This window comes from Rhamphochromis longiceps, linkage group LG15 (assembly GCF_057381845.1).
Source record: "Rhamphochromis longiceps isolate RC_006_pf linkage group LG15, R_longiceps_female_GT1.1, whole genome shotgun sequence".
In the NCBI taxonomy this organism is placed as follows: Eukaryota; Metazoa; Chordata; class Actinopteri; order Cichliformes; family Cichlidae; genus Rhamphochromis; species Rhamphochromis longiceps.
Genome location: NC_140571.1, coordinates 23,499,105 through 23,516,175, shown reverse-complemented (window position 1 = coordinate 23,516,175; position 17,071 = coordinate 23,499,105). Strand labels below are relative to the sequence as shown.

The window sequence follows — 17,071 nt, the reverse complement described above, 5'->3', positions numbered from 1 at the left end:
GAACCACATCATCTGCAAAAATCAGAGATGAGATTCTGAGGCCACCAAAGCGAAAGCCCTCCGCCACTTGGCTGCGCCTAGAAATCCTGTCCATAAAAATTATGAACAGAACCGGAGATAAAGGGCAGCCCTGGCGGAGCCCATCACCCACCGGGAACGAGTCCGACTTATTGCCGGCAATGCGAACCAAGCTCTTGCAACGGTTGTATAGGGATCGAATGGCCCGTAGCAATGGGCCAGACACCCCATACTCCCGCAACACCTCCCACAGGACACCCCGAGGGACACGGTCGAATGCCTTCTCCAAGTCCACAAAACACATGTAGACTGGTTGGGCAAACTCCCATGCACCCTCAAGTATCCTCGAGAGGATAAAGAGCTGGTCCAGTGTTCCGCGACCAGGACGAAAACCGCATTGTTCCTCCTGTATCCGAGGTTCGACTAGCGGACGAACTCTCCTTTCCAGCACCCTGGCATAGACTTTCCCAGGGAGGCTGAGGAGTGTGATCCCCCTGTAGTTGGAACACACCCTCCGGTCCCCCTTCTTAAAGATGGGGACCACCACCCCGGTCTGCCAGTCCACAGGTACTGCCCCTGATCTCCACGCAACATTGCAGAGGCGTGTCAACCAGGACAGCCCTACAACGTCCAGAGCCTTCAGGAACAGATAAAACTTAAAAATTCAAAAGCACCATATTTTCTCACCATGTCTTTGTACCATGTCTCTGAGGAGGGAGAAGAGAAAGGAGCTTTTAGTCAAAACAACAATGAATAATCATGGTCAGCAGTTTCACTTTCTGTTCACTTTTTAAAAAGCTAGGCTAACATTGGCCTAGAGAATATGTATATGTCTGGGCCTGCTAGAGCTGTGAAGTTCACAGCTTCACATGGAAAGATTTTGAGAAATTCACTTACACAATAGCTTGAGTATACAGTCTCTGGTATATCCTTCGAACACTGAAAAGGGAGTGACGTCCTTCCCTATTTGTGAAGCACTTTCATTTTCGATTTTAAAGTAACTGCCCAAACAGGAACATTAACTCTTTCAGTGTTTGAAAAAAATAAGATCAGAACACAGCAGTAGGGGAAGTGGGTTAACAGAGTGTAAAACTGTGGAATAAAGAAATGGGTCAGGTGAGAATTTAAAGGAAAAGCAATATAAACTGTTTTATTGTCCCTTGCCATTATTTTCCAAGTGTTTGGAAAGAGGAAATTCATGCTTCAAAAATATGCTATCAAAAATAGATCCCCTCCTTTGGTGTTTTGATTGTTGTGGCAGGGAAAACTGTAAAACATGCTGGTCCAGTTGTGTTTAAATCTGATGACTATGCATCATAAGATATGATAATATAGATAAGATAACCTTTATTAGTCCAACACGTGGGCAATTTGATTTGTTACAGCAGAAAGTGGACAGTGTAAAGTTACATAGCAAAAATTTGAAAACAAAACAAAACACTGAAATAAGATAAGATGATAAGAATAAGAATAAGATACTGTACACAATAAAATAAAATACTATATACAATTGATTTGTATTCATCACAGATAATTTAAATATAATTAATAAAATTGCACAAAACAGCATCCTTACTTTCTGAGCTGTTATTTAAAACTTACTAATCTGTTCAACTAAAACCTAAATCTTAACCAGAACATTATATCATACAGCCATACACAGGGGAAATGCTTTGCTTAAGAAGAAGCAAAAAGAGACTGTGAACCGGAAATATAGCCACATGTTGAACTTTAAAAAACTTTAATCTCATAGCACCTTTGGCTGAAACATTGGATACAAACTTTACACGACCATCTCTTCAGAGAGGATTTCTTTCACACAAGTATTGGACAAGAGCAGCAAGTTATTCTTTTAGAACATTTTAGCATCTCAGATCTCACTGTCAAACTCACAACACATTTTTTCAATGAACATGTAGCCCTGTGCATAAGGTTGCAGATCTCTTATCATTATATCATTTTCCTTTTTTTATGATCCAGATAATAAAAAAAAAACATTCAGCTCAGTAACATCTAAATCATCCTTCGCACTACTTCCATAGTCACAGTTGCCACTATCATAATACACATTATAAAACCTACACCCAGTATCAGAGGGTCAGTGTAACCTACGGGGAGAAAAGAGCTTGTTATTTATAAGTTAAACATTTATAAGTTTGAAATTAGTTACTGAATATTAATGCCAATGTCCGTACAACTTTATTATGTGGAAAGCGACAAAAGCAATCTTTGATGAAATATACAAAAGCATTACAGTTATACTTACAACTGCATTTTCGCCACTTAGAAGTCTGAATGAGCTAAAGAATAAAACAAAGAGTTATAATCATGTTTGGGTTTACATTGAGGGTGGGGTTGTTTGTTTGCTTGTTATTAATAGTACCAAGCATGACTGTATGTATAGAAATTACCTGGTGAATGGAAACTCTGAAAAACTTCCCAATGTTACACCACATGATATCATTGAAGCTGCAATCAAGCAGTTTTCCCTTATAAACCAGACAATCCACAGTGAGGTGGACATTCTCGTTCTTCACCTGTCTCCAGCTTTCAGCTACAACATGCTCAAGATTGGAGGTGTGATGCATCACCACCAGAATTACAGGTTTACCACCTGTAGGCAGAGAGACAACAGGATCAAATGATTCAGAAACAAGATTTTTTTGGTCTTGGCCTGCACGTTAAATGAAGAAGAAAGAAGAACTACATGAATGTTCATCACAGGTTTTTTCACATATACCAGCAGCATTGACTGAATGAACCACAGTACATTAGTGACATTAGTCTGCTCACATTAACTGATACATACTGCAGGAATAGTTTTCCTATGTTGTTGTTTTTTATAGTTACTCTGATCATGATCTTAAGATTTTATGGAAAAGTGAGCAAGTTTGATTTAATACATGAAGACTGTCCATTCATTCGCTTTCTAATTACAAAAAAACAGTGCATGTCTTTTGACAAATGTGAATACAAAGGAAGTGGGCACCTAATGTTATACCTGTCACATGCAGATAGAATGCTCTATTTTTTGCTATGATATTTTTCAAAACCTTCATATAATTATTTTGAATAGGTTCTCTAGAATTCTGATGGCAGTTGAAAAACTAGTGAATAAGGACTTCTTACGGGGAATCTTGTCCAGGGCCTCTGCAATGTCTGCTCCAACTTGTGAATTAACAGGACAGAAAATCAGAAGGTAGTCAGATTTTTCTGCGGAGGTCACTTCCATTTGATCGATACTTTTAAGCCTTTTAATAAAAGCATGATGAGCATCACTTGTTTTTCTAGCCGAGATGACAAAGAATCTTTTCCACAACACTAAAGATAAATTAAAAAGGAGAAGAAGACAAGTGTGAAGCCACACATCTTACACACAATGAGCGATATTATACATTATATATTTTGTGTTTAGCTTATTAGATGTGTTAATTACATTAGACTTTTGGCCTAGAGACCAGTCAGTGACACGCACACCCCAGTACCTTCTAGTTGCCAGTGGGGTCACTGACTGGTCACTAGAGCACCCTGAATGGAGCTTGAGCAATGGATTTCACAGAGACTGTCAGCAATCTCTATACTACAAGTGATCACATATCCAGTTCACCAGAAGCCAGGGTTTGGCCTCTATAGTTACTTCCTTTTTATCCTGTGACACCAAGTGTACCATATTATAAATGTGAGTTTTTAAAAGTTCTACATCATCAGTGTGACCTGTGTAGCTCAAAGTTATTGAAATAAGGGGGAAACTCCAATCACAATTATCTGCACACTCAGTTAATCATAAGATTTTTAAAAAAGCAGTTAGAAATGTTCTCTATCGTAATTGCCAAGTGCAGCTTGTTCTCCTTAATAATATTAACCTTTTTTCTTACCTTTTTGCTTTTCCATGTCCCTGAGAAAGGATAAACCAAAAGGAACCTTTAATCAGAATAATATAACAAAATTTAATACAATAACAAAACGCAATGTGTGCTGATATGCATCGCAGATTCCTCATAGCCACAGTTGCTTTGTATAAGCTTTTCCTGGCCAAGAATACTAAAAAATATCTTAGAGATGTATTACCTGCATTAGTCTGATGTAGCAAAGCAAATCAGCAGACAGTTACTGAGATTTGGAAACGTTATTTCTTGATATGATTGCCACAAAAGAAGCACTATTAAATATACTATTATTAACAACCAATCACATTACAACAAGTCAGTGCATTTAGTCAGGTCGACATGGTGAAGATGACCTAAGCTAATCAGGATGGTGGAGAAAGGCGACTTTGAATGTGGCATGGTTGTTGGTGCCCAATAGGCTGGTCCGGGTTTTCTTTACACAGTCATCTCTGTGGTTTACAGAGAATTTCACTTCCTATAAGCATGAAACTATGTTAAATGTAAGTGTCCTCACACACACACACACACACACACACACGTACACCAGCACACACAAACACACACACACACACACGCACACCAGCACACACAAACACACACAGACCTTTCCTTCCTCGCTTTCTCTCCCTCACTGTCTGTTTGTGCCTGATGCTTTCCTTTTCCTCCTCTCAGCGCCTCTTTGCTGCACCACTTCTCTCCCAGTAGCTGTTGCACTTGTTCAGAGTTCCGCTTTAGATGAATAAAGAGGAAATACCGCTAGAGTGTGAGGCGGTGCTAGGGACATTATTACGGAAGTGCTTGCACTTGTGAAACTATCTGACAAATATTGCTGAAACTTTCACAAACACACCACTGAAACTCAAACAAACATTACTGAAACTTTCTAATACACACTACTGAAATTCCCACACACACACACTGCTGAAACGCCCAAACACTGTTGGAAACCAAGAAGATTTCAGCTGAACATGAAGTTAGCTTAGAAAAGAGCGTATTTTAAAACACGGCTAACAACATTCTGATGTCTACTTCACAGCCTTTAGCAACCTAACTGAAACAGCAGCATTATTTAACTATGCAGTCATTTGAAAAAGGACGTTTTCATAGTACTCCAGTTTTCAGTTTTCAGTTTCAGCTTTCAGATTTTATTTGTCATATGCAAGTTAGCACAGGGTCAACATTGCAATGAAATGTGTTTGACGAGCAGCAGTCACTCAGCAGCATGGTACAGTAGGAGAAAATATAGTAAAATAAAATAAAATAATAAAGAAAATAGAAAAATAGTAAGGAGCAAAATATTAGAGAGACATGGTAAAAGAGAAAAGATGACTAAATATATATGTATCTATAAATATTAATATATGTACACTAGTGATTAAATAAGAAAATCTTGAAAAGAAATATGACGGGAGGTCAGATGGGATATTGCACAGGAATGAGCAGCAGAAGTACTCCAGTAAGTCCTGTGCCCTTTTAACCCTTTAACGCCTAGTGTACAACATTTGATACATACAGTTTTTTGCCAGTTTTTGGGACTTCAACATCATCAATGTGAATTTCCCCCCCCCTGAAAAACCTAAATAAACCTAAATAAACAAATTTAAAAAAAAACAAGCAAATAGGCAGATATGACACAAATTAAATGTCATATATGGAAATTGGAATGTAATTTATTTTCTAAATAATTACAAAAACAATAAAGAAAAGAAGGTTAAATAAAGACTTTTTTTTTTTAAAGGTTTTTCTGGCAATTATTTCATGATTTAGGCTTCAAAGTGTTAATTCCTATGGAAACAGTAATGGTGTACTTAAGTTGACACTATCAAATGCAAAAACCACCAGCCAACATATTGGACTGTCTCTCCAACAACTACTACAGTAAGGAGAGAATGGACACTAGATAATAGGCTGGTATTTAGAATGGTACATAATGAATTGTTGAGTGATAGAAACAGCATTATTACCCTCCAGTGTTATCCATATTAGGAATTTTATTTGAAATGATAGAATCTGATTACTGTAAGTCTTCTGACATCAACAATTAACCACAGTCAGCTGCCACTCAACATGTTTTTGTTCTTTTCAGATCAATCTCCATAAACCCGACAACTTTTCAGTGGTAACTCTGGAAAGCAGTAAAATCAATATATCATCCAATAGATCTAAACAAGTAAAAGCGTTGAAGCATGTTATACAGAGAGGCAAATAAATTCTGCTATTTTTTTTACACTAAATAGTTCATTAAATATTAGCAAAGACCACCCATGTCTTATGCTACCGCACTTTGTCTTTAAAACTGATTTTGGAAAATATTGGGTAACATTGTAAGATAAAGATTGTGCAGTCATCCTTACAAGCTTGGAATATTTTTCACACGTCAAAGATAGATAAGTCTAAATAAAGACAATAGAGGACTAAATCATCTGCCATATTTTACAACTCAGTCACAGATCATGAAATGAGTTAATCAATTTCAGTATATGTAAAGTTTTGAACTTATTCACATAAATCACATGGATACAGCAACACTAATAGAATAACATGTTTCATTTAAAGACTATAGCTGTGCTAGTTGGAGGCATTACCATAAATAGAAATGATAAAACTGGCTCTTACTGTGTGACCTGACCAGTGAACCAGGCCAGAAAAAAATCAGAGCAAACAGTAACGATTCTCATCAAAGACTTTGCAGGGAAATTGCAGGGATTTCATGCAAGGTTGAAGGCATCAAGTTGACCTTCTCATGACTTGTGTCATGAGAAGGTCAACCTCTGACTGAGTGCCTCTGACTGAGTGCCTGTTTATGCAGTCTGACCACCTGTTGAAGGTAACGTGCTAACATGGCTAACGCTAACATCACCGCACGTAGCCCCGTTATTTTAAGGTCATCTTAGCTTATGAATTTTTTTACGTGGCAGCTGTACGAGCTAGCTACGTGATTTTGTAAGCTGCTGTGCTCTTCACAAATAAAGCTGGAAGCAGCTCAGACTATTAGAACCAGCACTGAGGCCTGTTACATTTATACAGTGTTAGAGCAATGGCTGCAGCCTACAGCCTTTAAACTAGCGATTAAAATGCTGACAGTAAACTCGTCAGTCCAGATGTTACCACATTACTTTATGATTTAAATGAGTTAAAACAACTTAAACAGGCAGATTAAAATAACAGCTGTCAGTTCTCTCATTCCTTATATCAAGACTGGAGATCACACTACTGATTTCAGTTCATTTAAACCAAATCTCATTTTCATCAATGGCATCATCTCAAAGCACGTTACTTTTCAGTTTCAACATTTGACAAAAGTAGCAGAAATCACACATTTTCATCATCTGGGCCTTTTGTTTTAGGCAAAGAAGGAGGGTAATATTTAAAGCTTCCCATTCCAGGGAACATTTTGTAACAATCAGGTTTCTGAGCAGTGTCCAGCAGACTTCACATTGTTTCTCTAAGTAAGCGCATCTGTGATAAACTCCAAGTTGTTTTTGGACATTAATGACAACATAATTGGTGATTTTACACTTATGGAAATGATGTATTATGGAATGGGTGTCCTTCTGAATATCCACACACTCAACATCAGCAAATATATTTTGACTTAAATCAACAGCAAGCTTTTCCTGGAAGTTTTCCAACGCTTGGCGAAGGTGTGTTGGTGGCCAGGGAAGGAACGTGCCCTCCGGTTGTTGCAAGTGGCTGCCATCAGTCTCTCCAGAAGACCATCACAGCAACTTTCATGGGGCAAATGGGGCTGGAAGACCAGTCCTCTGCCTAAACCAGGTGGCTGCAGCCTGGCCCCACACTTTGAAAGGCTGGATTGCTGAAAATGGTAGTGCTAGAGAAATTTGTGGGGGGGGGGGCTACCGGCCAGGACAGTAAAGTGAGTCTGCTATCACTAGCCGGTGAACCTCGAAACTGCCATCACCCTGGCCAAAGACCAGCTGGCGACCATGTCAGTCATGGATATTCACAAATACCCCATAGTACTGGTGGAAATGAAAGATTGGGGGGAAATGCATAGAGTAACGGCTGCGGTTAGCTGACGGCTAGCATACCCCTTAAATCTCAAAACTGATTGGTTGGAGTTTAGTAGCTCAATAGGGCAGTATGCAGGGCTGCACACACAGCCAATAGGGACATGTGGCGTTTGGGCCGCGTTCAGCTTGCCGGTTCCGGCAATTCGCTACACAGAAGATAATGGCACTATGCAATTCGCCCTTTGATCAAATGATGAGAGCTGATAGTCAAATAGTGCGCCCTGACATTTCCACATTTTGTAACGACAGACCATGTTGAGCGTGTCGTGACACTTGTACAATGGAAGAACACAATGGTCGCAGAAGAGCCACTGAGAAATGATTTTTTTAGGTGACTCGTTACAACTCGATGGCTGGTCACCTGGAATAAGATAAGACTCTGGACCCAAAAATTGACCGATTTTACTGGCCAGGAATCTGTTTGGATGTGAGCTGATGGTGTGCGTCCAGTGGTGTCAGCTGGTGAACCAGCTGGCCATTCCAAAAGTGCCTTTATGCCCTTACTGCCCTTAATGGAGGTACCACTTGAGCACATTGGCATGGACCTCATCTGACCATTTTACCGATGAGAAAAAGTAAATCTTTCGTTCAGTTGTTGTTAACTGATCTTGACTTTGTTAATTAAACGTTGTAAACCTGCTTTCAGTGTGTCCTGTACATGAGTTCTTTCAGTAAACCACAGCACGGTGTGTTTTTTGAGCTGATGAAGTTCAGCCAAAACAGGAAACATGCAGCAGGAGACAGTAACTTGTTAAAATGTGATAAAAGGTACAATTAAAGATTTTCATGGATTTTTCAAGGATAAATGTCTAATTTGGTCAAAAGTTCTATATGCCATTTCTGGAGAGAGTGCAGTGGAAATGTTGTCACTTTTGGACTTTGCTACTTGCAGCTAAACATTTGCAGCTAAATAATGTATAATGTAAGCAGAAACTGCAACTGAATGAGGGAATATTTGTCTAAAAACTTAAACTGAACAGAAGGGTACCAGTGCTCCAGCTTACCATCTTTACCTGAGTAAATCTGTTTGTTGAACAATCTAAATGGTTGATTCAGAAACTTCTGTGACATCAACTTAACTGAGACTCATTACAAATTTCACAAAACACAGTTGAATACTTAGTTACTTAGTTTTTATTAGTTATTTTTGTTTTTGTTGTTATGTTAATTTTAATTATAAATAAATAAATAATATCTTTATTTTATTTTATTATTAATTTATTTGTTTATTTTTTTGTTGTTCCCAGAGAGCAAGCCAAACACCGATCCTGACTATCTCTAGTAGTGGTGCACCACTAGTAGACTTTGTTTTAACCTCCTAGGACCTGGAGTCCATATATGTGGACATTACATTTTGGGTTGTCTAGACCAAAATATAAAATGTTGCTATACAAAGGCCTGATATTCATGTATGAGGACATCATGCTGCCATATGTCCTCATATGTGGATCTCATTTTTCACCGAAATAAAAATCAGGTGAAAAAAAAATCAGGTAATTCTTTGTTTTTACATTCATCAGGTCCCAATCAACCCAAAATGGCACAGAGAAATTAAAAATGCATGCCATTAAAAAGTCCAGGTCTTAGAAGGTGAACAATGTCTCTGCTGATGAGACCGGTGAATGTGGGGCGACGGTGGCAAGAAAAAACTCCCTCCTGGAGGAAGAAATCTTGGGAGGAACCAGGCTCTCTGGGAGGACCCTTCCTCCTAAGGGCAATACTTACCAGCGGTCTGAGATGACGGTTGTTCCTTCTCAGCATGATGATGGCTCTAACTTCATTCCACATCCTGTTTTAGAATGAAGAGAAAAATGATTAACAAGGTAATAGGACATTTCAAAATTCTCTCAGCTGCTGTGTCTTCTTACGTTTCTCTTGTAAAACAGGATGTAGGCAGACTGCTGCTGTTCCTCAAAAACTGCCGATCCAGTTGTGTGGAGCACCTGTGCATCATTATAGGTGAGCCAAGGATCTGATGTAGACTGTGGACTCTCCTCAGGATGCACAGAATTACAGATGTAGTGTCCTGAAATCACATTAAGACAAATGAATCCAACTTCTAAAAGTCAACTGATTCAAGCAAACAGTGGTTTGGACTTAGTGCTTCTTAAAACATCAAAAGCTTTTGTGTGTGAGTCCTTCACTCAAAAGTAGCAAGTTCTGTTCAATCATTTTCTGTTTGTAACAAGTCAGTTGTTTTACCTGATTCTGTGCCTCCATAGTGACTAATGATGCTTATGAGTCCATAACGGCCATCACCCTGAGAAGGAACAAATCCAAAGATCAGTTTCATAAAGTCTCACATCAGTGCGATAATTAAGCTGATTCTCTGAGATGTTCTGCAGTCTGTTTTTACCTGTTTGGATGACACCACCAAGTCCCTCTGCAGCCTGATGGGGTCATTCACCTTCTGAAGCTTGTGGGTTTTTGTAAAGCCAAACCTCTTCAGGTGAAAGATGAGGACTCTGGCAGAAAAGAAAAAAAACCCAAGGTACAAAATAAGAAGAATGAGTGTCAAACACAAACCGAAGATGGGGCAAAATGACTGCTCAAGTGTTGTCTTAAAAACTCTGATGTTTAGTTCGCCACAGTTTGGAAATCAGGTCAGTCGATCAATTCTGATGTGACCTTACTCACGTTGGCAGTGTATCAAAAGACGGCTTCACTTCCGAGGTCGTCCCTCCACAGTCACAGGTAAATTCGATTTTTTGTTCCTAAACAACAGCACAGAGAAAACAGGCTTTATGGTAGAAAAAAAATCACAACATATGCACACAAACACAAACAAAAAAGGTGTGTTAAGATCAGTGATACTACATCTCGAATTTGTGATCTTACCTTCAAGTATGTCCCTAACATGTCCTCAACAGACCCCTCTGGAACCAGGTCAAGAGACAAGCTTGTGAATTCCTCCTGGCGTGATGACTGGTGACCGCAGCTACACATTTAAGGAGTAACGTAGTTAAAGTAACGATCAGGTAGGTGGAAAAGAGGTATATGAAAATGTTGCAATCAGCCCTGTGTTTCTGAAAGACTGGCTTACCTCTTGCATGTCCTCATGTTTTCCATTTTGAAAACATGATGGTCTTCTACTGGGCAGGTATAACTTTGGCCCAGGAGAGCTGCTTCCCTCTTCAGGTGAGGTGAGAGGCTTTTCACCTCATTGAGGAACAAGGTTAGGAATTCATGAGCGTCCTGAAAGAAAAACACAGAGGAGATTTAGAACATAAACATAAACATTAGAAGGTAAAGCAAAAAACAAAATGTCCAAATAACTTTCTGCGCACTGCCTTTGTATTCAGGAACCTGTTTGCTGAATGCCTTCTTAAAAGATATTAGGCGGCGTTTTTTAAGGTCATAATCTCTTGATTCATGACAGTTCCTGATGTCCATGAGCCTTCTGTAACAAGGAAAGGGTAAACAGACATTTCTGGTGTTAGATATCTTTGTTCTTCAGGTTTTTGAAGAAAGTAGAAGGTTGATGTAGCGCACCTTAAGAGCCGAGCTTCTGAGACTGCTCTCCACAAAGTCTCCTGACGGCTGACGTCTCTAATGAACTCCTCATTGTTGAGGAGGCTCTGCAGGCAGGAGTTCATGACAGCTACAGCTATTGTTTGGGATGATATGATGAAACTGAAGGGTGGCTGGGCACCTGGAAAAAAAAAAAGAGGTTGGATGAGGCTGCAGCTCGTTTCCCAGCCTTACTGGCATTGCCCCTCAAACCTGCTGCACCACCCCTTCCCTGCAGAAATGACAAGAAAAGAAATGACAAATGATGGGTCTCTGATGGGCAAAGACAGACAGACAGACAAAGTCCCTAGAGACACAATTTCAGTCAGTTCTATGCCAAGTTGTTGTGAATAAGGGTAAGTATGGAATTGAGTGCCTTTTTTATGTTTGAATAATTCATGCTGGTGTTACAGGGCTTAGTAAACAAAAACTAATTTTGATGAAAGAAGCCAAGTACAAGGACCTCAACAAAGCCTACAATGAGGTGTGCCTATTGGAGAAAAAATACAAAGAAAGTCAGGTTGGCTCAAAGCATTCGTACAGTACTGTATCCGAGGAAATCGATGATATTAAAGCCAAGTTCATAGAAACTTTATATAGCTTAAAGTGAAATTATCAAAGAAACCTCAGCTACTTACCTGCTTTTGACTAACAGTTCTCTGAGTTTTGCTTCAAAGAAAATTTTTTGGTTTATTTCAGCTGTTTTCAATTGATATTGACTTTGTTAGTTAAACATTGTTAACCTGCTTTCAGTGTGTCCTGTACACGAATCCTCTTAGCAAACCATGACATAATATCTTTTTGGAGCTGATGAAGCTAAGCTAAAAACTATGGAGGACCACAAGAGCCACGCGCACATCGAAATAAAGAATTCTGTGCTTAAATATTGAATTGTAGAATAAATTCTCCATTTGTAAATTCATTTTTGAATTCCAATTTAATAAATTGGATTTCAAAATCCATTTTTGATTCCTGTTCGCTCAGGGATTAACCTTTGGATTAGCTGTTGGATTAACAACTTCATTTTAAAAAATACTGCAGCTATTCGAAATTTGCCACACTGTGGGATGTAAGGAGCTCTCTGATTGGTCCATCTCTGAGGCCGTCTCTCCTGCATGAAGTCCAGGTGCTGATTTTCCAGTGTGTGCATCTGTCACACCATCAATGGCTGCAGTATGGAACAGATGTGGGTGTGTCCTCATCTCCCAGAGGAGTCCAAATCATCATCAAACAGCCCTACAGACACAAAAATGTGAAAATATAAACAGCCAGACTATCAGCAGTGATTTAACTACTTTAAGATCTCTGAGAAAAACATTTACAGTATATATCACTGAATTTAAGGCCTTTAAAATCACAGAGCATACAGAAAAAAGTACTAAACTGAATCAATTTCGGCTTTCGTTTTTCATGATGTATATTGTATTAATAATTAAATTTCATTATCTGTGTCTTTACCACACATTTCCCACACAGGTTTAGATACTGTAGGTTAAGTGAATGCTTAAATTGATTGACACTGATTAGAATATACTGGACATTCGAAGCTAAGATTCAGCGCACTGTGTTAGAGGCTGGGTTTTGATGAATTTATCATATATACAACCTTTGATCATCATTTATGTCCAGTTGAGAATGAATCTGTGCACTCACATATTAATTGTCCCCCTACACACACACACACACACACACACACACACACACATACACGCACACCCTTAAACATACCTGCTATCTCTTGTCTCTCTTCCTCCGTGTGCCCAACAATCTCCTCTTCCTCCTTTCAGCATCTCTTGCCTACACCACTTTGGTCACATGTCTCACTTCTTGACAGTACCTCCCATATAAGTGTCAATCATGACCGATGAAAGCACACACATTTGAGGTCATTAAACCAATCGGCTTGTGACCCATGTTGTAACTAACCTCAAGATTAACTTGCATATTATCATAAACTGCAGTGGTTTTATCCTGACATAGTTAAAAATAAAGGGAGTTGGAAATTTTCTTAAAAGCGGCAACTCTTTATTCCATATCCTAAATTCCATGTTTTCCATTTTGGAACTAGGATAATCTCACTACCAAGCTGAGTTTGGGAGAGACTTTTAGCCTCAGCAGTCTAGGAGAAAATATGGCAAGTAAATAGGAATTACTCTGTATTATGCTCCAGCTACATGTTACATTTTGTTATAATGAGGGGAGAAAAGTAATGTTTTTATATTGCTTTAATTTAGACAATAATTCTAGATTTTTTTTTTTTTTTGTCTTCTACTTCTTCTTTCATTTGTTTTTCATTTTCCTGTGCATGGGCCTCTGGGTCTCTGCCCAGAACACCCATTGAGTAATTTGGGCCCACCCTGTTACATTATAAGTTTGATCAAATTTGAACCAGGAAATTGCCCTTTGAAACATGGATATTATTTTGTTTTACTCATGAAAATCAAGATGCAACAAAGAACTACAAATCTCATAAACCTCATATTATGGATGCAGACCTAAACTTAGAAAAACACATTAAGACAATAACAAAATCAGCTTACTATCACCTCAAGAATATTTCAAGGATAAAAGATCTGATGTCTCAACAGGACCTGGAAAAACTAGTCCATGCATTCATCTTTAGTAGGCTTGATTACTGTAACAGCATCTTTACAGGTCTACCTAAAAAATCAGTCAGACAACTACAGCTCATTCAGAACTCTGCTGCTCGAGTCCTCACTAAGACCAAAAAAGTGGACCACATCAGTCCAGCTCTGAGGTCTTTACACTGGCTGCCTGTCCGTCAGAGGATAGACTTTAAAGTCCTGATGCTGGTCTATAAAGCTCTGAATGGTTTAGGACCAAAATAGGTCAGGAGTGACCTCCTGACCCAGTATGAACCTTCCAGATCCCTCAGGTCATCTGAATCCAGTCTTTTATCAGTTCCCAGAGTCAGAACCAGACACGGAGAAGCTGCATTCAGCTTTTATGCTCCATATATCTGGAACAAACTCCCAGAAAGCCTCAGATCAGCTGAAACACTCAGTTTATTTAAATCCAGGTTGAAGACTCACCTATTCTCAGCTGCATTTGAATAAAACACCAAATCCACACTTTTAAGCTTAAATTTCAAAACTTACATTTAACTACTGATTTTATCTACTGTTCTGATTTTATCTGTTTTGACTTTATATACTGTTTTGTTTCTTTGTTTGTTTATTAGTTAGTTTGCTTGTTTTAATCAATTTTAAATCATGCTTTTTATTTGTTTTTGTTTCTAATGTCTCTGTAAAGCACTTTGAATCACCTTGTTGTTGAATTGTGCTATACAAATAAACTTGCCTTGCTTATTAAATGATATTGGTAGCTCATAGAGACTTTGGATTCTTAGTGTCTCCAGCTTTCATCTCTTACATAATGAGATTGAAGGCATGATGTATCACCACTAGAATTACTGGTTTATCACCTGTGAGTGTGGAGATAACTGGATAAAATCGATCAGAAACAATATGAGGAAAATAGTTAGCTTACTTAATTTACATGACTGTACATGGAAACTCACAAAGAAATCCTTGACAAACATTACACTGTGCAAGCTAGAACGTGCTTATTAAAAGTTATTGTTAACTTCATCACCTCAAAAATAAATGTAAGTTAATTTACTTACATTTATTTATTTATTTTATGCAGAGAAATTGTTTGTTTTTCATACTGTGTGTTAATTATATGCATTAAAATGTGGCTTGGCAAAACCAAACTGATCAGAATGAATCCATCTCAGAGAGAATGAGTGTCTTTTGGGACGTGAGCTTGTTTTCTTGATGAATGGAATTGCAAGTGTCAGTCAGTCAGACATAAAAAGTGTCTTTATTCCATAGTCAGAAGATACAAACTGTTTCTGCTTAGTAAAGGAAAAGGAACCGTTGAAAACATATTAAATATCAATAAAATAAAATCAAGCTTGACATCTATAATTTTATGGACTGTGTAATGTGTGAGGAATGAAAAGATCCCACATTATTTAATGGGAATAAAAATGATCACACAGCTGATTTCAAAAACATCCCAAAGATCAAAGAAAAAGAAAATTACGTGGCTAGTTAGACAATTTAACATTTTGCATTCCAGCACCTCAAAATGGTAATCAGCAGTTTGTATGATCCTCACCAGTTTGTATGCATGCCAGGCAACATCAGGGCATGCTCCTAGTGAGATAACATATGGTGCTAATGGATCTTGTTTCATCCCGGATATTGGTTCTGGTACTTACCTTGGCTGGTGCTGGGCTTGATGTGACACCCTTCATGAACGATAAGGAGGTTTCTTGTCTTGATGTTAGTATCTTCTATCTCCTCCTCTTGTCTCAGCATTGTATCTGGCAACCACGTATCAATTGCCTGGAACTTGTTCTTCCCAGTCATGCCACTGTCCTGGGTCGTTTCGACCCAGCATTTGGAGTTTCTCGTGGCTTTTGTATTTTTGGTTATTTTCTTGATTTCTTGTCAGGCTATGGTGATGATGATGATTATTAATAAGTATGTTCCAGCTTATTCTGGTTTAGGTTTAGTTCTACCAGTGTAAAGTCCGTGTTTTCTTAGTCTGCATATTTGTGTATTGTTTCCTGTTTTATTTTGAAGGGTTACGACTTATGTCAGTATGTCTAACTTCGCTCCCCCTGTCTCGTTAGCCCTAATCTCTCCCAGCTGTGTCTCCCTCCTGTTTTCAATTCCCTGATTACTCCCCTGTGTATATAAACCCTGTGTTTGCCTTTGCTCAGTGTCGTGTTGTACCCTCGGATCCTGCCTGTGTGTTTCCGTTTTCAGCGTTCATTGTTCTGTTTATGTTTTGTTCCTTACCAGCAATAAAGCTGAGATGAGAAGCTTTTTTGAGTTGAAATCCTGTCTCCACGAGTCCTGCATTTGGATCCTCACCTCCGCCTGCCCGCACACAGAGCCCTGACAATTCATCCCGTCTCAAACCACTGTCATAAAACATGATGTGGTGCTGACTAACCCTACACCAATCAAACAGCGCGCTTATCGGGTTAGTCCAGCAAAGCGGGAAATCATAAAACAGGAAGTTGAGTATCTTCATCAGAATGGATTTGCAGTTCCAAGCTCCAGCTCTTGGAGTTCACCATGTCTCCGAGACACGAAGTCAGATGGAAGCCCAAGATTCTGTACTGACTTCCGAAAGGTGAACTCTGTCACTGTACCAAATGCACATCCCTTACCTCTTATCGATGACTATAAACACTGCAAACACATCTGCACGCACGTGCAGATTGCCCCGTGCGTGGGGCTGCGTGGCCGCAACGCGTTAGTTTAGCTCGTTAATGCGTTAGTGCCATGCAGCCCGGTGAAGATACATGTTTATAAAACACAACATTTCCTTTGCCATCAGTATAGCTAGGTATAGTTAGCAACCAAAACATCTTTTTAATGAACTTTGGAGCCTTTTAGCATGTCTGCAGTATTACGGCGTAATAAGGAGTAAATAATTAAGAACTCACTTCTTAACTCTTTTTTTATTCATGTTTTTTCTTATACATATATATATATATATATTTATCTTCACGCAGTGTGTAAAGATTATCTGCAGATCTGGTATGTTTGCAACATTACACCTCTATTGTGATCCAGA

At 38.8% G+C, this 17,071-nt stretch overlaps 2 protein-coding genes across 2 annotated transcripts; both read right to left on the bottom strand.

Moving 5' to 3' along the window:
- Positions 1 to 1,826: 1,826 nt before the first annotated feature.
- Positions 1,827 to 3,909, bottom strand: LOC146652679 (uncharacterized). The gene is made up of 5 exons (XM_085383287.1): positions 3,894 to 3,909; positions 3,148 to 3,339; positions 2,430 to 2,632; positions 2,285 to 2,318; positions 1,827 to 2,126 (listed from the first exon to the last, which is right to left on the bottom strand). The coding sequence occupies exons 1-5, from the start codon at positions 3,907 to 3,909 to the stop codon at positions 2,032 to 2,034; spliced, it is 540 nt and encodes a 179-aa protein (XP_085239413.1). The 3' UTR covers positions 1,827 to 2,031.
- Positions 3,910 to 9,716: 5,807 nt separating this feature from the next.
- LOC146652678 (ubiquitin carboxyl-terminal hydrolase 37-like) lies at positions 9,717 to 11,535 on the bottom strand. The gene is made up of 9 exons (XM_085382734.1): positions 11,432 to 11,535; positions 11,216 to 11,339; positions 10,983 to 11,134; positions 10,778 to 10,877; positions 10,577 to 10,653; positions 10,296 to 10,404; positions 10,142 to 10,199; positions 9,808 to 9,965; positions 9,717 to 9,728 (listed from the first exon to the last, which is right to left on the bottom strand). Exons 1-9 carry the CDS (start codon positions 11,533 to 11,535, stop codon positions 9,717 to 9,719), a joined length of 894 nt encoding a protein of 297 aa, XP_085238860.1.
- Between the last annotated feature and the right edge of the window lie 5,536 nt (positions 11,536 to 17,071).

Bases quoted from the DNA above. Each gene is read 5' to 3' on its own strand.
- LOC146652679 (XM_085383287.1), bottom strand. The intron at 2,633-3,147 runs GTAAGAAGTCCT...CTCTGCCTACAG, and splicing joins GGCCCTGGACAAGATTCCCC to GTGGTAAACCTGTAATTCTG. The intron at 2,319-2,429 runs GTAATTTCTATA...TTTATTCTTTAG, and splicing joins TCAGAGTTTCCATTCACCAG to CTCATTCAGACTTCTAAGTG.
- LOC146652678 (XM_085382734.1), bottom strand. From the start codon at position 11,535: ATGAACTCCTGCCTGCAGAGCCTCCTCAACAATGAGGAGTTCATTAGA. The intron at 11,135-11,215 runs GTTATTTGGACA...TTTTTCTTTCAG, and splicing joins ACAAAGGCAGTGCGCAGAAA to GACGCTCATGAATTCCTAAC. The intron at 9,966-10,141 runs GTAAAACAACTG...ATGTGATTTCAG, and splicing joins CTATGGAGGCACAGAATCAG to GACACTACATCTGTAATTCT.